Genomic DNA, 23,801 nt, shown 5'->3' on the forward strand with positions numbered 1-23,801 from the left:
AGCTAAATACAAGACCTGACTTCTGTACTAGCTGAATACAAGACCTACCTCCTGACTCCTGTACTAGCTGAATACAAGACCTACCTCCTGACTCCTGTACTAGCTAAATACAAGACCTACCTCCTGACTCCTGTACTAGCTGAATACAAGACCTACCTCCTGACTCCTGTACTAGCTAAATACAAGACCTACCTCCTGACTCCTGTACTAGCTGAATACAAGACCTACCTCCTGACTCCTGTACTAGCTAAATACAAGACCTACCTCCTGACTCCTGTACTAGCTGAATACAAGACCTACCTCCTGACTCCTGTGCTAGCTAAATACAAGACCTACCTCCTGACTCCTGTACTAGCTAAATACAAGACCTACCTCCTGACTCCTGTACTAGCTAAATACAAGACCTACCTCCTGACTCCTGTACTAGCTAAATACAAGACCTGACTTCTGTACTAGCTGAATACAAGACCTACCTCCTGACTCCTGTACTAGCTGAATACAAGACCTACCTCCTGACTCCTGTACTAGCTAAATACAAGACCTACCTCCTGACTCCTGTACTAGCTGAATACAAGACCTACCTCCTGACTCCTGTACTAGCTAAATACAAGACCTACCTCCTGACTCCTGTACTAGCTAAATACAAGACCTACCTCCTGACTCCTGTACTAGCTAAATACAAGACCTACCTCCTGACTCCTGTACTAGCTAAATACAAGACCTACCTCCTGACTCCTGTACTAGCTGAATACAAGACCTACCTCCTGACTCCTGTACTAGCTAAATACAAGACCTACCTCCTGACTCCTGTACTAGCTAAATACAAGACCTACCTCCTGACTCCTGTACTAGCTAAATACAAGACCTACCTCCTGACTCCTGTACTAGCTGAATACAAGACCTACCTCCTGACTCCTGTACTAGCTAAATACAAGACCTACCTCCTGACTCCTGTACTAGCTAAATACAAGACCTACCTCCTGACTCCTGTACTAGCTAAATACAAGACCTACCTCCTGACTCCTGTACTAGCTGAATACAAGACCTACCTCCTGACTCCTGTACTAGCTAAATACAAGACCTACCTCCTGACTCCTGTACTAGCTGAATACAAGACCTACCTCCTGACTCCTGTACTAGCTAAATACAAGACCTACCTCCTGACTCCTGTACTAGCTAAATACAAGACCTACCTCCTGACTCCTGTACTAGCTGAATACAAGACCTACCTCCTGACTCCTGTACTAGCTAAATACAAGACCTACCTCCTGACTCCTGTACTAGCTAAATACAAGACCTACCTCCTGACTCCTGTACTAGCTAAATACAAGACCTACCTCCTGACTCCTGTACTAGCTAAATACAAGACCCTGACTCCTGTACTAGCTGAATACAAGACCTACCTCCTGACTCCTGTACTAGCTGAATACAAGACCTACCTCCTGACTCCTGTACTAGCTGAATACAAGACCTACCTCCTGACTCCTGTACTAGCTAAATACAAGACCTACCTCCTGACTCCTGTACTAGCTAAATACAAGACCTACCTCCTGACTCCTGTACTAGCTAAATACAAGACCTACCTCCTGACTCCTGTACTAGCTGAATACAAGACCTACCTCCTGACTCCTGTACTAGCTAAATACAAGACCTACCTCCTGACTTCTGTACTAGCTAAATACAAGACCTACCTCCTGACTCCTGCATTAGCTGAATACAAGACCTACCTCCTGACTCCTGTACTAGCTGAATACAAGACCTACCTCCTGACTCCTGTACTAGCTGAATACAAGACCTACCTCCTGACTCCTGTGCTAGCTAAATACAAGACCTACCTCCTGACTCCTGTACTAGCTAAATACAAGACCTACCTCCTGACTCCTGTACTAGCTAAATACAAGACCTACCTCCTGACTCCTGTACTAGCTAAATACAAGACCTGACTTCTGTACTAGCTGAATACAAGACCTACCTCCTGACTCCTGTACTAGCTAAATACAAGACCTACCTCCTGACTCCTGTACTAGCTGAATACAAGACCTACCTCCTGACTCCTGTACTAGCTAAATACAAGACCTACCTCCTGACTCCTGTACTAGCTGAATACAAGACCTACCTCCTGACTCCTGTACTAGCTAAATACAAGACCTACCTCCTGACTCCTGTACTAGCTGAATACAAGACCTACCTCCTGACTCCTGTACTAGCTAAATACAAGACCTACCTCCTGACTTCTGTACTAGCTAAATACAAGACCTACCTCCTGACTCCTGCATTAGCTGAATACAAGACCTACCTCCTGACTCCTGTACTAGCTGAATACAAGACCTACCTCCTGACTCCTGTACTAGCTGAATACAAGACCTACCTCCTGACTCCTGTGCTAGCTAAATACAAGACCTACCTCCTGACTCCTGTACTAGCTAAATACAAGACCTACCTCCTGACTCCTGTACTAGCTAAATACAAGACCTACCTCCTGACTCCTGTACTAGCTAAATACAAGACCTGACTTCTGTACTAGCTGAATACAAGACCTACCTCCTGACTCCTGTACTAGCTGAATACAAGACCTACCTCCTGACTCCTGTACTAGCTAAATACAAGACCTACCTCCTGACTCCTGTACTAGCTGAATACAAGACCTACCTCCTGACTCCTGTACTAGCTAAATACAAGACCTACCTCCTGACTCCTGTACTAGCTGAATACAAGACCTACCTCCTGACTCCTGTACTAGCTAAATACAAGACCTACCTCCTGACTCCTGTACTAGCTGAATACAAGACCTACCTCCTGACTCCTGTGCTAGCTAAATACAAGACCTACCTCCTGACTCCTGTACTAGCTAAATACAAGACCTACCTCCTGACTCCTGTACTAGCTAAATACAAGACCTACCTCCTGACTCCTGTACTAGCTAAATACAAGACCTGACTTCTGTACTAGCTGAATACAAGACCTACCTCCTGACTCCTGTACTAGCTGAATACAAGACCTACCTCCTGACTCCTGTACTAGCTAAATACAAGACCTACCTCCTGACTCCTGTACTAGCTGAATACAAGACCTACCTCCTGACTCCTGTACTAGCTAAATACAAGACCTACCTCCTGACTCCTGTACTAGCTAAATACAAGACCTACCTCCTGACTCCTGTACTAGCTAAATACAAGACCTACCTCCTGACTCCTGTACTAGCTAAATACAAGACCTACCTCCTGACTCCTGTACTAGCTGAATACAAGACCTACCTCCTGACTCCTGTACTAGCTAAATACAAGACCTACCTCCTGACTCCTGTACTAGCTAAATACAAGACCTACCTCCTGACTCCTGTACTAGCTAAATACAAGACCTACCTCCTGACTCCTGTACTAGCTGAATACAAGACCTACCTCCTGACTCCTGTACTAGCTAAATACAAGACCTACCTCCTGACTCCTGTACTAGCTAAATACAAGACCTACCTCCTGACTCCTGTACTAGCTAAATACAAGACCTACCTCCTGACTCCTGTACTAGCCGAATACAAGACCTACCTCCTGACTCCTGTACTAGCTAAATACAAGACCTACCTCCTGACTCCTGTACTAGCTGAATACAAGACATACCTCCTGACTCCTGTACTAGCTAAATACAAGACCTACCTCCTGACTCCTGTACTAGCTAAATACACGACCTACCTCCTGACTCCTGTACTAGCTGAATACAAGACCTACCTCCTGACTCCTGTACTAGCTAAATACAAGACCTACCTCCTGACTCCTGTACTAGCTAAATACAAGACCTACCTCCTGACTCCTGTACTAGCTAAATACAAGACCTACCTCCTGACTCCTGTACTAGCTAAATACAAGACCTGACTCCTGTACTAGCTGAATACAAGACCTACCTCCTGACTCCTGTACTAGCTGAATACAAGACCTACCTCCTGACTGCTGTACTAGCTGAATACAAGACCTACCTCCTGACTCCTGTACTAGCTAAATACAAGACCTACCTCCTGACTCCTGTACTAGCTAAATACAAGACCTACCTCCTGACTCCTGTACTAGCTAAATACAAGACCTACCTCCTGACTCCTGTACTAGATGAATACAAGACCTACCTCCTGACTCCTGTACTAGCTAAATACAAGACCTACCTCCTGACTTCTGTACTAGCTAAATACAAGACCTACCTCCTGACTCCTGCATTAGCTGAATACAAGACCTACCTCCTGACTCCTGTACTAGCTGAATACAAGACCTACCTCCTGACTCCTGTACTAGCTGAATACAAGACCTACCTCCTGACTCCTGTGCTAGCTAAATACAAGACCTACCTCCTGACTCCTGTACTAGCTAAATACAAGACCTACCTCCTGACTCCTGTACTAGCTAAATACAAGACCTACCTCCTGACTCCTGTACTAGCTAAATACAAGACCTGACTTCTGTACTAGCTGAATACAAGATCTACCTCCTGACTCCTGTACTAGCTGAATACAAGACCTACCTCCTGACTCCTGTACTAGCTAAATACAAGACCTACCTCCTGACTCCTGTAGTAGCTAAATACAAGACCTACCTCCTGACTCCTGTACTAGCTGAATACAAGACCTACCTCCTGACTCCTGTACTAGCTAAATACAAGACCTACCTCCTGACTCCTGTACTAGCTGAATACAAGACCTACCTCCTGACTCCTGTACTAGCTAAATACAAGACCTACCTCCTGACTCCTGTACTAGCTGAATACAAGACCTACCTCCTGACTCCTGTGCTAGCTAAATACAAGACCTACCTCCTGACTCCTGTACTAGCTAAATACAAGACCTACCTCCTGACTCCTGTACTAGCTAAATACAAGACCTACCTCCTGACTCCTGTACTAGCTGAATACAAGACCTACCTCCTGACTCCTGTACTAGCTAAATACAAGACCTACCTCCTGACTCCTGTACTAGCTGAATACAAGACCTACCTCCTGACTCCTGTACTAGCTAAATACAAGACCTACCTCCTGACTCCTGTACTAGCTGAATACAAGACCTACCTCCTGACTCCTGTACTAGCTAAATACAAGACCTACCTCCTGACTCCTGTACTAGCTGAATACAAGACATACCTCCTGACTCCCGTACTAGCTAAATACAAGACCTACCTCCTGACTTCTGTACTAGCTAAATACAAGACCTACCTCCTGACTCCTGCATTAGCTGAATACAAGACCTACCTCCTGACTCCTGTACTAGCTGAATACAAGACCTACCTCCTGACTCCTGTACTAGCTGAATACAAGACCTACCTCCTGACTCCTGTGCTAGCTAAATACAAGACCTACCTCCTGACTCCTGTACTAGCTAAATACAAGACCTACCTCCTGACTCCTGTACTAGCTAAATACAAGACCTACCTCCTGACTCCTGTACTAGCTAAATACAAGACCTGACTTCTGTACTAGCTGAATACAAGACCTACCTCCTGACTCCTGTACTAGCTGAATACAAGACCTACCTCCTGACTCCTGTACTAGCTAAATACAAGACCTACCTCCTGACTCCTGTACTAGCTAAATACAAGACCTACCTCCTGACTCCTGTACTAGCTGAATACAAGACCTACCTCCTGACTCCTGTACTAGCTAAATACAAGACCTACCTCCTGACTCCTGTACTAGCTGAATACAAGACCTACCTCCTGACTCCTGTACTAGCTAAATACAAGACCTACCTCCTGACTCCTGTACTAGCTGAATACAAGACCTACCTCCTGACTCCTGTGCTAGCTAAATACAAGACCTACCTCCTGACTCCTGTACTAGCTAAATACAAGACCTACCTCCTGACTCCTGTACTAGCTAAATACAAGACCTACCTCCTGACTCCTGTACTAGCTAAATACAAGACCCGACTTCTATACTAGCTGAATACAAGACCTACCTCCTGACTCCTGTACTAGCTGAATACAAGACCTACCTCCTGACTCCTGTACTAGCTAAATACAAGACCTACCTCCTGACTCCTGTACTAGCTAAATACAATACCTACCTCCTGACTCCTGTACTAGCTGAATACAAGACCTACCTCCTGACTCCTGTACTAGCTAAATACAAGACCTACCTCCTGACTCCTGTACTAGCTAAATACAAGACCTACCTCCTGACTCCTGTACTAGCTAAATACAAGACCTACCTCCTGACTCCTGTACTAGCTAAATACAAGACCTACCTCCTGACTCCTGTACTAGCTGAATACAAGACCTACCTCCTGACTCCTGTACTAGCTAAATACAAGACCTACCTCCTGACTCCTGTACTAGCTAAATACAAGACCTACCTCCTGACTCCTGTACTAGCTAAATACAAGACCTACCTCCTGACTCCTGTACTAGCTGAATACAAGACCTACCTCCTGACTCCTGTACTAGCTAAATACAAGACCTACCTCCTGACTCCTGTACTAGCTAAATACAAGACCTACCTCCTGACTCCTGTACTAGCTAAATACAAGACCTACCTCCTGACTCCTGTACTAGCCGAATACAAGACCTACCTCCTGACTCCTGTACTAGCTAAATACAAGACCTACCTCCTGACTCCTGTACTAGCTGAATACAAGACATACCTCCTGACTCCTGTACTAGCTAAATACAAGACCTACCTCCTGACTCCTGTACTAGCTAAATACACGACCTACCTCCTGACTCCTGTACTAGCTGAATACAAGACCTACCTCCTGACTCCTGTACTAGCTAAATACAAGACCTACCTCCTGACTCCTGTACTAGCTAAATACAAGACCTACCTCCTGACTCCTGTACTAGCTAAATACAAGACCTGACTCCTGTACTAGCTGAATACAAGACCTACCTCCTGACTCCTGTACTAGCTGAATACAAGACCTACCTCCTGACTCCTGTACTAGCTGAATACAAGACCTACCTCCTGACTCCTGTACTAGCTAAATACAAGACCTACCTCCTGACTCCTGTACTAGCTAAATACAAGACCTACCTCCTGACTCCTGTACTAGCTAAATACAAGACCTACCTCCTGACTCCTGTACTAGCTGAATACAAGACCTACCTCCTGACTCCTGTACTAGCTGAATACAAGACCTACCTCCTGACTCCTGTACTAGCTAAATACAAGACCTACCTCCTGACTCCTGTACTAGCTAAATACAAGACCTACCTCCTGACTCCTGTACTAGCTAAATACAAGACCTACCTCCTGACTCCTGTACTAGCTAAATACAAGACCTACCTCCTGACTCCTGTACTAGCTAAATACAAGACCTACCTCCTGACTCCTGTACTAGCTGAATACAAGACCTACCTCCTGACTCCTGTACTAGCTAAATACACGACCTACCTCCTGACTCCTGTACTAGATAAATACAAGACCTACCTCCTGACTCCTGTACTAGCTGAATACAAGACCTACCTCCTGACTCCTGTACTAGCTAAATACAAGACCTACCTCCTGACTCCTGTACTAGCTAAATACAAGACCTACCTCCTGACTCCTGTACTAGCTAAATACAAGACCTACCTCCTGACTCCTGTACTAGCTAAATACAAGACCTACCTCCTGACTCCTGTACTAGCTGAATACAAGACCTACCTCCTGACTCCTGTACTAGCTAAATACAAGACCTACCTCCTGACTCCTGTACTAGCTGAATACAAGACCTACCTCCTGACTCCTGTACTAGCTAAATACAAGACCTACCTCCTGACTCCTGTACTAGCTAAATACAAGACCTACCTCCTGACTCCTGTACTAGCTAAATACAAGACCTACCTCCTGACTCCTGTACTAGCTGAATACAAGACCTACCTCCTGACTCCTGTACTAGCTAAATACAAGACCTACCTCCTGACTCCTGTACTAGCTGAATACAAGACATACCTCCTGACTCCTGTACTAGCTAAATACAAGACCTACCTCCTGACTTCTGTACTAGCTAAATACAAGACCTACCTCCTGACTCCTGCATTAGCTGAATACAAGACCTACCTCCTGACTCCTGTACTAGCTGAATACAAGACCTACCTCCTGACTCCTGTACTAGCTGAATACAAGACCTACCTCCTGACTCCTGTGCTAGCTAAATACAAGACCTACCTCCTGACTCCTGTACTAGCTAAATACAAGACCTACCTCCTGACTCCTGTACTAGCTAAATACAAGACCTACCTCCTGACTCCTGTACTAGCTAAATACAAGACCTGACTTCTGTACTAGCTGAATACAAGACCTACCTCCTGACTCCTGTACTAGCTGAATACAAGACCTACCTCCTGACTCCTGTACTAGCTAAATACAAGACCTACCTCCTGACTCCTGTACTAGCTAAATACAAGACCTACCTCCTGACTCCTGTACTAGCTGAATACAAGACCTACCTCCTGACTCCTGTACTAGCTAAATACAAGACCTACCTCCTGACTCCTGTACTAGCTGAATACAAGACCTACCTCCTGACTCCTGTACTAGCTAAATACAAGACCTACCTCCTGACTCCTGTACTAGCTGAATACAAGACCTACCTCCTGACTCCTGTACTAGCTAAATACAAGACCTACCTCCTGACTCCTGTACTAGCTGAATACAAGACCTACCTCCAGACTCCTGTACTAGCTAAATACAAGACCTACCTCCTGACTCCTGTACTAGCTGAATACAAGACCTACCTCCTGACTCCTGTACTAGCTAAATACAAGACCTACCTCCTGACTCCTGTACTAGCTAAATACAAGATCTACCTCCTGACTCCTGTACTAGCTGAATACAAGACCTACCTCCTGACTCCTGTACTAGCTAAATACAAGACCTACCTCCTGACTCCTGTACTAGCTAAATACAAGACCTACCTCCTGACTCCTGTACTAGCTGAATACAAGACATACCTCCTGACTCCTGTACTAGCTAAATACAAGACCTACCTCCTGACTTCTGTACTAGCTAAATACAAGACCTACCTCCTGACTCCTGCATTAGCTGAATACAAGACCTACCTCCTGACTCCTGTACTAGCTGAATACAAGACCTACCTCCTGACTCCTGTACTAGCTGAATACAAGACCTACCTCCTGACTCCTGTGCTAGCTAAATACAAGACCTACCTCCTGACTCCTGTACTAGCTAAATACAAGACCTACCTCCTGACTCCTGTACTAGCTAAATACAAGACCTACCTCCTGACTCCTGTACTAGGTAAATACAAGACCTGACTTCTGTACTAGCTGAATACAAGACCTACCTCCTGACTCCTGTACTAGCTGAATACAAGACCTACCTCCTGACTCCTGTACTAGCTAAATACAAGACCTACCTCCTGACTCCTGTACTAGCTGAATACAAGACCTACCTCCTGACTCCTGTACTAGCTAAATACAAGACCTACCTCCTGACTCCTGTACTAGCTAAATACAAGACCTACCTCCTGACTCCTGTACTAGCTGAATACAAGACCTACCTCCTGACTCCTGTACTAGCTAAATACAAGACCTACCTCCTGACTCCTGTACTAGCTAAATACAAGACCTACCTCCTGACTCCTGTACTAGCTAAATACAAGACCTACCTCCTGACTCCTGTACTAGCTGAATACAAGACCTACCTCCTGACTCCTGTACTAGCTAAATACAAGACCTACCTCCTGACTCCTGTACTAGCTAAATACAAGACCTACCTCCTGACTCCTGTACTAGCTAAATACAAGACCTACCTCCTGACTCCTGTACTAGCTGAATACAAGACCTACCTCCTGACTCCTGTACTAGCTAAATACAAGACCTACCTCCTGACTCCTGTACTAGCTGAATACAAGACATACCTCCTGACTCCTGTACTAGCTAAATACAAGACCTACCTCCTGACTCCTGTACTAGCTAAATACAAGACCTACCTCCTGACTCCTGTACTAGCTGAATACAAGACCTACCTCCTGACTCCTGTACTAGCTAAATACAAGACCTAACTCCTGACTCCTGTACTAGCTAAATACAAGACCTACCTCCTGACTCCTGTACTAGCTGAATACAAGACCTATCTCCTGATCCTGTACTAGCTAAATACAAGACCTACCTCCTGACTCCTGTACTAGCTGAATACAAGACCTACCTCCTGACTCCTGTACTAGCTGAATACAAGACCTACCTCCTGACTCCTGTACTAGCTGAATACAAGACCTACCTCCTGACTCCTGTACTAGCTAAATACAAGACCTACCTCCTGACTCCTGTACTAGCTAAATACAAGACCTACCTCCTGACACCTGTACTAGCTAAATACAAGACATACCTCCTGACTCCTGTACTAGCTAAATACAAGACCTACCTCCTGACTTCTGTACTAGCTAAATACAAGACCTACCTCCTGACTCCTGCACTAGCTGAATAGAAGACCTAACTCCTGACTCCTGTACTAGCTGAATACAAGACCTACCTCCTGACTCCTGTACTAGCTGAATACAAGACCTACCTCCTGACTCCTGTACTAGCTAAATACAAGACCTACCTCCTGACTCCTGTACTAGCTAAATACAAGACCTACCTCCTGACTCCTGTACTAGCTAAATACAAGACCTACCTCCTGACTCCTGTACTAGCTAAATACAAGACCTGACTCCTGTACTAGCTGAATACAAGACCTACCTCCTGACTCCTGTACTAGCTGAATACAAGACCTACCTCCTGACTCCTGTACTAGCTGAATACAAGACCTACCTCCTGACTCCTGTACTAGCTGAATACAAGACCTACCTCCTGACTCCTGTACTAGCTAAATACAAGACCTACCTCCTGACTCCTGTACTAGCTAAATACAAGACCTACCTCCTGACTCCTGTACTAGCTAAATACAAGACCTACCTCCTGACTCCTGTACTAGCTAAATACAAGACCTGACTCCTGTACTAGCTGAATACAAGACCTACCTCCTGACTCCTGTACTAGCTGAATACAAGACCTACCTCCTGACTCCTGTATTAGCTAAATACAAGACCTACCTCCTGACTCCTGTACTAGCTAAATACAAGACCTACCTCCTGACTCCTGTACTAGCTAAATACAAGACCTACCTCCTGACTCCTGTACTAGCTGAATACAAGACCTACCTCCTGACTCCTGTACTAGCTAAATACAAGACCTACCTCCTGACTCCTGTACTAGCTAAATACAAGACCTACCTCCTGACTCCTGTACTAGCTAAATACAAGACCTACCTCCTGACTCCTGTACTAGCTGAATACAAGACCTACCTCCTGACTCCTGTACTAGCTAAATACAAGACCTACCTCCTGACTCCTGTACTAGCTAAATACAAGACCTATGTCCTGACTCCTGTACTAGCTGAATACAAGACCTATCTCCTGATCCTGTACTAGCTAAATACAAGACCTACCTCCTGACTCCTGTACTAGCTGAATACAAGACCAACCTCCTGATTCCTGTACTAGCTAAATACAAGACCTACCTCCTGACTCCTGTACTAGCTGAATACAAGACCTACCTCCTGACTCCTGTACTAGCTAAATACAAGACCTACCTCCTGACTCCTGTACTAGCTGAATACAAGACCTACCTCCTGACTCCTGTACTAGCTAAATACAAGACCTACCTCCTGACTCCTGTACTAGCTAAATACAAAACCTACCTCCTGACTCCTGTACTAGCTAAATACAAGACCTACCTCCTGACTCCTGTACTAGCTAAATACAAGACCTACCTCCTGACTCCTGTACTAGCTAAATACAAGACCTGACTCCTGTACTAGCTGAATACAAGACCTACCTCCTGACTCCTGTACTAGCTGAATACAAGACATACCTCCGGACTCCTGTATTAGCTAAATACAAGACCTACCTCCTGACTCCTGTACTAGCTAAATACAAGACCTACCTCCTGACTCCTGTACTAGCTAAATACAAGACCTACCTCCTGACTCCTGTACTAGCTGAATACAAGACCTACCTCCTGACTCCTGTACTAGCTAAATACAAGACCTACCTCCTGACTCCTGTACTAGCTGAATACAAGACCTATCTCCTGATCCTGTACTAGCTAAATACAAGACCTACCTCCTGACTCCTGTACTAGCTGAATACAAGACCAACCTCCTGATTCCTGTACTAGCTAAATACAAGACCTACCTCCTGACTCCTGTACTAGCTGAATACAAGACCTACCTCCTGACTCCTGTACTAGCTAAATACAAGACCTACCTCCTGACTCCTGTACTAGCTGAATACAAGACCTACCTCCTGACTCCTGTACTAGCTAAATACAAGACCTACCTCCTGACTCCTGTACTAGCTAAATACAAGACCTACCTCCTGACTCCTGTACTAGCTAAATACAAGACCTACCTCCTGACTCCTGTACTAGCTAAATACAAGACCTACCTCCTGACTCCTGTACTAGCTAAATACAAGACCTGACTCCTGTACTAGCTGAATACAAGACCTACCTCCTGACTCCTGTACTAGCTGAATACAAGACCTACCTCCTGACTCCTGTATTAGCTAAATACAAGACCTACCTCCTGACTCCTGTACTAGCTAAATACAAGACCTACCTCCTGACTCCTGTACTAGCTAAATACAAGACCTACCTCCTGACTCCTGTACTAGCTGAATACAAGACCTACCTCCTGACTCCTGTACTAGCTAAATACAAGACCTACCTCCTGACTCCTGTACTAGCTAAATACAAGACCTACCTCCTGACTCCTGTACTAGCTAAATACAAGACCTACCTCCTGACTCCTGTACTAGCTGAATACAAGACCTACCTCCTGACTCCTGTACTAGCTAAATACAAGACCTACCTCCTGACTCCTGTACTAGCTAAATACAAGACCTATGTCCTGACTCCTGTACTAGCTGAATACAAGACCTATCTCCTGATCCTGTACTAGCTAAATGCAAGACCTACCTCCTGACTCCTGTACTAGCTGAATACAAGACCAACCTCCTGATTCCTGTACTAGCTAAATACAAGACCTACCTCCTGACTCCTGTACTAGCTGAATACAAGACCTACCTCCTGACTCCTGTACTAGCTAAATACAAGACCTACCTCCTGACTCCTGTACTAGCTAAATACAAGACCTACCTCCTGACTCCTGTACTAGCTAAATACAAGACCTACCTCCTGACTCCTGTACTAGCTAAATACAATACCTACCTCCTGACTCCTGTACTAGCTGAATACAAGACCTACCTCCTGACTCCTGTACTAGCTGAATACAAGACCTACCTCCTGACTCCTGTACTAGCTAAATACAAGACCTACCTCCTGACTCCTTTACTAGCTAAATACAAGACCTACCTCCTGACTCCTGTACTAGCTGAATACAAGACCTACCTCCTGACTCCTGTACTAGCTAAATACAAGACCTACCTCCTGACTCCTGTACTAGCTAAATACAAGACCTACCTCCTGACTCCTGTACTAGCTAAATACAAGACCTACCTCCTGACTCCTGTACTAGCTAAATACAAGACCTACCTCCTGACTCCTGTACTAGCTGAATACAAGACCTACCTCCTGACTCCTGTACTAGCTGAATACAAGACCTACCTCCTGACTCCTGTACTAGCTAAATACAAGACCTACCTCCTGACTCCTGTACTAGCTAAATACAAGACCTACCTCCTGACTCCTGTACTAGCTAAATACAAGACCTACCTCCTGACTCCTGTACTAGCTGAATACAAGACCTACCTCCTGACTCCTGTACTAGCTGAATACAAGACCTACCTCCTGACTCCTGTACTAGCTGAATACAAGACCTACCTCCTGACTCCTGTACTAGCTAAATACAAGACCTACCTCCTGACTCCTGTACTAGCTAAATACAAGACCTACCTCCTGACTCCTGTACTAGCTAAATACAAGACCTACCTCCTGACTCCTGTACTAGCTGAATACAAGACCTACCTCCTGACTCCTGTACTAGCTGAATACAAGACCTACCTCCTGACTCCTGTACTAGCTAAATACAAGACCTACCTCCTGACTCCTGTACTAGCTAAATACAAGACCTACCTCCTGACTCCTGTACTAGCTAAATACAAGACCTACCTCCTGACTCCTGTACTAGTTGAATACAAGACCTACCTCCTGACTCCTGTACTAGCTGAATACAAGACCTACCTCCTGACTCCTGTACTAGCTAAATACAAGACCTACCTCCTGACTCCTGTACTAGCTAAATACAAGACCTACCTCCTGACTCCTGTACTAGCTAAAAACAAGACCTACCTCCTGACTCCTGTACTAGCTAAATACAAGACCTACCTCCTGACTCCTGTACTAGCTGAATACAAGACCTACCTCCTGACTCCTGTACTAGCTAAATACAAGACCTACCTCCTGACTCCTGTACTAGCTAAATACAAGACCTACCTCCTGACTCCTGTACTAGCTGAATACAAGACCTACCTCCTGACTCCTGTACTAGCTAAATACAAGACCTACCTCCTGACTCCTGTACTAGCTAAATACAAGACCTACCTCCTGACTCCTGTACTAGCTAAATACAAGACCTACCTCCTGACTCCTGTACTAGCTAAATACAAGACCTACCTCCTGACTCCTGTACTAGCTGAATACAAGACCTACCTCCTGACTCCTGTACTAGCTAAATACAAGACCTACCTCCTGACTCCTGTACTAGCTAAATACAAGACCTACCTCCTGACTCCTGTACTAGCTGAATACAAGACCTACCTCCTGACTCCTGTACTAGCTGAATACAAGACCTACCTCCTGACTCCTGTACTAGCTAAATACAAGACCTACCTCCTGACTCCTGTACTAGCTAAATACAAGACCTACCTCCTGACTCCTGTACTAGCTAAATACAAGACCTACCTCCTGACTCCTGTACTAGCTGAATACAAGACATACCTCCTGACTCCTGTACTAGCTAAATACAAGACCTACCTCCTGACTTCTGTACTAGCTAAATACAAGACCTACCTCCTGACTCCTGCATTAGCTGAATACAAGACCTACCTCCTGACTCCTGTACTAGCTGAATACAAGACCTACCTCCTGACTCCTGTACTAGCTGAATACAAGACCTACCTCCTGACTCCTGTGCTAGCTAAATACAAGACCTACCTCCTGACTCCTGTACTAGCTAAATACAAGACCTACCTCCTGACTCCTGTACTAGCTAAATACAAGACCTACCTCCTGACTCCTGTACTAGCTAAATACAAGACCTGACTCCTGTACTAGCTGAATACAAGACCTACCTCCTGACTCCTGTACTAGCTGAATACAAGACCTACCTCCTGACTCCTGTACTAGCTAAATACAAGACCTACCTCCTGACTCCTGTACTAGCTAAATACAAGACCTACCTCCTGACTCCTGTACTAGCTAAATACAAGACCTACCTCCTGACTCCTGTACTAGCTGAATACAAGACCTACCTCCTGACTCCTGTACTAGCTAAATACAAGACCTACCTCCTGACTCCTGTACTAGCTAAATACAAGACCTACCTCCTGACTCCTGTACTAGCTAAATACAAGACCTACCTCCTGACTCCTGTACTAGCTAAATACAAGACCTACCTCCTGACTCCTGTACTAGCTAAATACAAGACCTACCTCCTGACTCCTGTACTAGCTAAATACAAGACCTACCTCCTGACTCCTGTACTAGCTGAATACAAGACCTACCTCCTGACTCCTGTACTAGCTAAATACAAGACCTACCTCCTGACTCCTGTACTAGCTGAATACAAGACCTACCTCCTGACTCCTGTACTAGCTAAATACAAGACCTACCTCCTGACTCCTGTACTAGCTGAATACAAGACCTACCTCCTGACTCCTGTACTAGCTAAATACAAGACCTACCTCCTGACTCCTGTACTAGCTGAATACAAGACCTACCTCCTGACTCCTGTACTAGCTAAATACAAGACCTACCTCCTGACTCCTGTACTAGCTAAATACAAGACCTACCTCCTGACTCCTGTACTAGCTAAATACAAGACCTACCTCCTGACTCCTGTACTAGCTGAATACAAGACCTACCTCCTGACTCCTGTACTAGCTAAATACAAGACCTGACTCCTGTACTAGCTGAATACAAGACCTACCTCCTGACTCCTGTACTAGCTGAATACAAGACCTACCTCCTGACTCCTGTACTAGCTGAATACAAGACCTACCTCCTGACTCCTGTACTAGCTAAATACAAGACCTACCTCCTGACTCCTGTACTAGCTAAATACAAGACCTACCTCCTGACTCCTGTACTAGCTGAATACAAGACCTACCTCCTGACTCCTGTACTAGCTAAATACAAGACCTACCTCCTGACTCCTGTACTAGCTAAATACAAGACCTACCTCCTGACTCCTGTACTAGCTAAATACAAGACCTACCTCCTGACTCCTGTACTAGCTGAATACAAGACCTACCTCCTGACTCCTGTACTAGCTGAATACAAGACCTACCTCCTGACTCCTGTACTAGCTAAATACAAGACCTACCTCCTGACTCCTGTACTAGCTGAATACAAGACCTATCCTCCTGACTCCTGTACTAGCTAAATACAAGACCTACCTCCTGACTCCTGTACTAGCTAATACAAGACCTACCTCCTGACTCCTGTACTAGCTAATACAAGACCTACCTCCTGACTCCTGTACTAGCTGAATACAAGACCTACCTCCTGACTCCTGTACTAGCTAAATACAAGACCTACCTCCTGACTCCTGTACTAGCTAAATACAAGACCTACCTCCTGACTCCTGTACTAGCTAAATACAAGACCTACCTCCTGACTCCTGTACTAGCTAAATACAAGACCTGACTCCTGTACTAGCTGAATACAAGACCTACCTCCTGACTCCTGTACTAGCTGAATACAAGACCTACCTCCTGACTCCTGTATTAGCTAAATACAAGACCTACCTCCTGACTCCTGTACTAGCTAAATACAAGACCTACCTCCTGACTCCTGTACTAGCTAAATACAAGACCTACCTCCTGACTCCTGTACTAGCTGAATACAAGACCTACCTCCTGACTCCTGTACTAGCTAAATACAAGACCTACCTCCTGACTCCTGTACTAGCTAAATACAAGACCTACCTCCTGACTCCTGTACTAGCTAAATACAAGACCTACCTCCTGACTCCTGTACTAGCTGAATACAAGACCTACCTCCTGACTCCTGTACTAGCTAAATACAAGACCTACCTCCTGACTCCTGTACTAGCTAAATACAAGACCTATGTCCTGACTCCTGTACTAGCTGAATACAAGACCTATCTCCTGATCCTGTACTAGCTAAATACAAGACCTACCTCCTGACTCCTGTACTAGCTGAATACAAGACCAACCTCCTGATTCCTGTACTAGCTAAATACAAGACCTACCTCCTGACTCCTGTACTAGCTGAATACAAGACCTACCTCCTGACTCCTGTACTAGCTAAATACAAGACCTACCTCCTGACTCCTGTACTAGCTGAATACAAGACCTACCTCCTGACTCCTGTACTAGCTAAATACAAGACCTACCTCCTGACTCCTGTACTAGCTAAATACAAGACCTACCTCCTGACTCCTGTACTAGCTAAATACAAGACCTACCTCCTGACTCCTGTACTAGCTAAATACAAGACCTACCTCCTGACTCCTGTACTAGCTAAATACAAGACCTGACTCCTGTACTAGCTGAATACAAGACCTACCTCCTGACTCCTGTACTAGCTGAATACAAGACCTACCTCCTGACTCCTGTATTAGCTAAATACAAGACCTACCTCCTGACTCCTGTACTAGCTAAATACAAGACCTACCTCCTGACTCCTGTACTAGCTAAATACAAGACCTACCTCCTGACTCCTGTACTAGCTGAATACAAGACCTACCTCCTGACTCCTGTACTAGCTAAATACAAGACCTACCTCCTGACTCCTGTACTAGCTGAATACAAGACCTATCTCCTGATCCTGTACTAGCTAAATACAAGACCTACCTCCTGACTCCTGTACTAGCTGAATACAAGACCAACCTCCTGATTCCTGTACTAGCTAAATACAAGACCTACCTCCTGACTCCTGTACTAGCTGAATACAAGACCTACCTCCTGACTCCTGTACTAGCTAAATACAAGACCTACCTCCTGACTCCTGTACTAGCTGAATACAAGACCTACCTCCTGACTCCTGTACTAGCTAAATACAAGACCTACCTCCTGACTCCTGTACTAGCTAAATACAAAACCTACCTCCTGACTCCTGTACTAGCTAAATACAAGACCTACCTCCTGACTCCTGTACTAGCTAAATACAAGACCTACCTCCTGACTCCTGTACTAGCTAAATACAAGACCTGACTCCTGTACTAGCTGAATACAAGACCTACCTCCTGACTCCTGTACTAGCTGAATACAAGACCTACCTCCTGACTCCTGTATTAGCTAAATACAAGACCTACCTCCTGACTCCTGTACTAGCTAAATACAAGACCTACCTCCTGACTCCTGTACTAGCTAAATACAAGACCTACCTCCTGACTCCTGTACTAGCTGAATACAAGACCTACCTCCTGACTCCTGTACTAGCTAAATACAAGACCTACCTCCTGACTCCTGTACTAGCTAAATACAAGACCTACCTCCTGACTCCTGTACTAGCTAAATACAAGACCTACCTCCTGACTCCTGTACTAGCTGAATACAAGACCTACCTCCTGACTCCTGTACTAGCTAAATACAAGACCTACCTCCTGACTCCTGTACTAGCTAAATACAAGACCTATGTCCTGACTCCTGTACTAGCTGAATACAAGACCTATCTCCTGATCCTGTACTAGCTAAATGCAAGACCTACCTCCTGACTCCTGTACTAGCTGAATACAAGACCAACCTCCTGATTCCTGTACTAGCTAAATACAAGACCTACCTCCTGACTCCTGTACTAGCTGAATACAAGACCTACCTCCTGACTCCTGTACTAGCTAAATACAAGACCTACCTCCTGACTCCTGTACTAGCTAAATACAAGACCTACCTCCTGACTCCTGTACTAGCTAAATACAAGACCTACCTCCTGACTCCTGTACTAGCTGAATACAAGACCTACCTCCTGACTCCTGTACTAGCTGAATACAAGACCTACCTCCTGACTCCTGTACTAGCTAAATACAAGACCTACCTCCTGACTCCTGTACTAGCTAAATACAAGACCTACCTCCTGACTCCTGTACTAGCTAAATACAAGACCTACCTCCTGACTCCTGTACTAGCTGAATACAAGACCTACCTCCTGACTCCTGTACTAGCTAAATACAAGACCTACCTCCTGACTCCTGTACTAGCTAAATACAAGACCTACCTCCTGACTCCTGTACTAGCTAAATACAAGACCTACCTCCTGACTCCTGTACTAGCTAAATACAAGACCTACCTCCTGACTCCTGTACTAGCTGAATACAAGACCTACCTCCTGACTCCTGTACTAGCTGAATACAAGACCTACCTCCTGACTCCTGTACTAGCTAAATACAAGACCTACCTCCTGACTCCTGTACTAGCTAAATACAAGACCTACCTCCTGACTCCTGTACTAGCTGAATACAAGACCTACCTCCTGACTCCTGTACTAGCTGAATACAAGACCTACCTCCTGACTCCTGTACTAGCTAAATACAAGACCTACCTCCTGACTCCTGTACTAGCTAAATACAAGACCTACCTCCTGACTCCTGTACTAGCTAAATACAAGACCTACCTCCTGACTCCTGTACTAGCTAAATACAAGACCTACCTCCTGACTCCTGTACTAGCTAAATACAAGACCTACCTCCTGACTCCTGTACTAGCTGAATACAAGACCTACCTCCTGACTCCTGTACTAGCTGAATACAAGACCTACCTCCTGACTCCTGTACTAGCTAAATACAAGACCTACCTCCTGACTCCTGTACTAGCTAAATACAAGACCTACCTCCTGACTCCTGTACTAGCTAAATACAAGACCTACCTCCTGACTCCTGTACTAGCTGAATACAAGACCTACCTCCTGACTCCTGTACTAGCTGAATACAAGACCTACCTCCTGACTCCTGTACTAGCTAAATACAAGACCTACCTCCTGACTCCTGTACTAGCTAAATACAAGACCTACCTCCTGACTCCTGTACTAGCTAAATACAAGACCTACCTCCTGACTCCTGTACTAGCTGAATACAAGACCTACCTCCTGACTCCTGTACTAGCTGAATACAAGACCTACCTCCTGACTCCTGTACTAGCTAAATACAAGACCTACCTCCTGACTCCTGTACTAGCTAAATACAAGACCTACCTCCTGACTCCTGTACTAGCTGAATACAAGACCTACCTCCTGACTCCTGTACTAGCTAAATACAAGACCTACCTCCTGACTCCTGTACTAGCTAAATACAAGACCTACCTCCTGACTCCTGTACTAGCTAAATACAAGACCTACCTCCTGACTCCTGTACTAGCTGAATACAAGACCTACCTCCTGACTCCTGTACTAGCTAAATACAAGACCTACCTCCTGACTCCTGTACTAGCTAAATACAAGACCTACCTCCTGACTCCTGTACTAGCTAAATACAAGACCTACCTCCTGACTCCTGTACTAGCTGAATACAAGACCTACCTCCTGACTCCTGTACTAGCTGAATACAAGACCTACCTCCTGACTCCTGTACTAGCTAAATACAAGACCTACCTCCTGACTCCTGTACTAGCTAAATACAAGACCTACCTCCTGACTCCTGTACTAGCTGAATACAAGACCTACCTCCTGACTCCTGTACTAGCTAAATACAAGACCTACCTCCTGACTCCTGTACTAGCTGAATACAAGACCTACCTCCTGACTCCTGTACTAGCTGAATACAAGACCTACCTCCTGACTCCTGTACTAGCTAAATACAAGACCTACCTCCTGACTCCTGTACTAGCTAAATACAAGACCTACCTCCTGACTCCTGTACTAGCTAAATACAAGACCTACCTCCTGACTCCTGTACTAGCTAAATACAAGACCTACCTCCTGACTCCTGTACTAGCTAAATACAAGACCTACCTCCTGACTCCTGTACTAGCTGAATACAAGACCTACCTCCTGACTCCTGTACTAGCTGAATACAAGCCACCCCTGACTCCTGTACTAGCTGAATACAAGACCTACCTCCTGACTCCTGTACTAGCTAAATACAAGACCTACCTCCTGACTCCTGTACTAGCTAAATACAAGACCTACCTCCTGACTCCTGTACTAGCTGAATACAAGACCTACCTCCTGACTCCTGTACTAGCTGAATACAAGACCTACCTCCTGACTCCTGTACTAGCTAAATACAAGACCTACCTCCTGACTCCTGTACTAGCTAAATACAAGACCTACCTCCTGACTCCTGTACTAGCTGAATACAAGACCTACCTCCTGACTCCTGTACTAGCTGAATACAAGACCTACCTCCTGTCTCCTGTACTAGCTAAATACAAGACCTACCTCCTGACTCCTGTACTAGCTAAATACAAGACCTACCTCCTGACTCCTGTACTAGCTAAATACAAGACCTACCTCCTGACTCCTGTACTAGCTAAATACAAGACCTACCTCCTAACTCCTGTACTAGCTAAATACAAGACCTACCTCCTGACTCCTGTACTAGCTAAATACAAGACCTACCTCCTGACTCCTGTACTAGCTGAATACAAGACCTACCTCCTGACTCCTGTACTAGCTGAATATAAGACCTACAAACCTAACCAGAAGATTCTAGAAATACTCCTTCAAATTGTATTTTCACATCTTATCTCATAATACCCCCACTTTCTTTCAACCCCTTCAATGTGTGTGTCTCAGGGGGTTGGGTCGTAAGCAAAAACCACAATTGATTGACAATAAAATATTAAGTGTTCTTCTTCTTCACTTACGAGGGCTCCCCTAAACGCATGGTGTTGTCACTCTTACACACAATCTCTTTGCGAGCTCCATCCATGAACTGAGCCAGCCAGCCGATACTGCCCATGAAGAAACAGGTATTGATGTAGAAGAGGATGACGGCAGGGTAACGGTTTGAATTCTTCCAGTCCGCCAGAAAGGTGGCCTGTGAAAGGAGAGAGGGAGGAAAGAGAGAGAAAATATTAATATAAATGGAAAACACTTTTTGCTGTCCTTAAAAAGGCCAACTCACTGAAACACATAGTACTCCACAAATGACTAACAATATCAGATAATAAAAAGCATTGTCTTGACAACTTCTGTGAAAAGCAGTATGAACCCATTATCTGAACAAGAATGGTATGTGTGTTACAATACCAGTATTTTCATTCTATTTGTAACCTCAAACTTAAATGATAAAAGTCAAGTCAAAAAAGCTGTTGCTTGGAATTATGGGTAATGTTGTCCACAACACTGCTGTGTGAAGCTCACCAGAGTGAAAAAGGTGCAGAGCAGGGTGACGGTGCCGAACACAGCGATGTAGGCGTGCATGTCCGAGTGCTCCTCGTCGGTGAACAGAGGGTTGTTGCACTGGATGCCGCAGCCCTCCACATCTTTGTACCAGCTGGCCTGAACGTCTGTCTTCACCAGGGGGGCTTCGCACTGTCCCGACGTGTTGAACTTCAGCTTCTGCACCTCGTTCTGTTTCACCATGGACGGAAGGCACAGTGAGCTCATAATGTCACTCTGTTTGGTCTATTTTTCATATGAGGCATACGCCTCAATATTATATAGTATTTTAGAAACTGGGTGGTTCGAGCCCTGAATGCTGATTGGCTGACAGCTGTGGTATATCAGACCGTATACCATGCGTACGACAAAACAATTATTTTAACTGCTCTAATTACGTTGGGTAATCAGTTTATAATAACAATAAGGCACCTCAGGGGTAACAAAATGTGGAAAAAGTCAAGAGGTCAGAATACTTTCTGAATGCACTGTATATAACATATTATATAGTATAATATCGACAGCCATTTTAGACTAAAAAAACAATGACACTAGCCTGTTGACTAGATGGGTGGCTCCATGGAGGGGCCACCCACTGGGCACAGACTTCAATTCAACGTCTACTCCACGTTGGTTCAATGTCATTCCATTGAAATGACGTGGAAACAACGTTGATTCAATCAGTGTGTGCCCAGTGGGTTGACAGTGCTGAAGCCCCCTCAATAATTGGCCTAGCACCCCATCTGGACACATGCATAGTGAGAGCATCTACCATACCGTGCAGCCCATGGGGTACTTGTCCGTCTCCTCACACTTGAGGAAGTTGGGCCAGCCCCTCTCCTGGTCCACGATGCTGCAGGGGCGACGTGTAGCCTGGCACAGATGCTGGCTGGGAAGCTCCACCTGCCCGTTGTCACACTTGGGCATGTAGACTGCACACAGCAGGGGCTGGATGACCGCCCAGCAGCGAGGGGCGTTCCTCAGACCTGCATGGGTGAGAAGGGAGGTGAGGGACAATAATGTAGCTTGGATTGACTTCAGTAGACACCAAAGGGATGAGAATGCTCCAAAACTGAGAAAAATTGGCAGGTAGGTACCATAAGAAATGCTCAATTTTGTTTTTCTGTTGTGAAACGTTTCGCTACGGTGTGCCCTAACGAACACGAACCTGGTGCTCCAGCCTGTTTGTGCCTTATCAAACTCCTCTCTGGGTTTGTTTGTTCATTGTCATGCCAACTATCTAAGTATGGTATGATATGACAACTATAGTAGTGTTGGCTACAGCATATAGAGTATGAGACCAGTCTGGATATTAAATAATGCACATTC

The 23,801-nt window shown here is 45.2% G+C and overlaps 1 protein-coding gene across 1 annotated transcript in view; it reads right to left on the bottom strand.

Annotated features, from left to right (window-relative positions):
• LOC106609777 (protein smoothened) overlaps positions 1–23,801 on the bottom strand; it is a 159,059-nt gene that overhangs the window by 132,390 nt on the left and 2,868 nt on the right. The window contains exons 2-4 of the mRNA XM_045700083.2: positions 23,250–23,458; positions 22,455–22,664; positions 21,956–22,128 (exon numbers count right to left, since the gene is read on the bottom strand). Coding sequence (XP_045556039.1) covers positions 21,956–22,128; positions 22,455–22,664; positions 23,250–23,458 — 592 coding nt within the window. The remainder of the gene's footprint in view (positions 1–21,955; positions 22,129–22,454; positions 22,665–23,249; positions 23,459–23,801) is intronic.

Source organism: Salmo salar, chromosome 17 (genome assembly GCF_965601325.2).
Source record: "Salmo salar chromosome 17, fSalSal1, whole genome shotgun sequence".
In the NCBI taxonomy this organism is placed as follows: domain Eukaryota; kingdom Metazoa; phylum Chordata; class Actinopteri; order Salmoniformes; family Salmonidae; genus Salmo; species Salmo salar.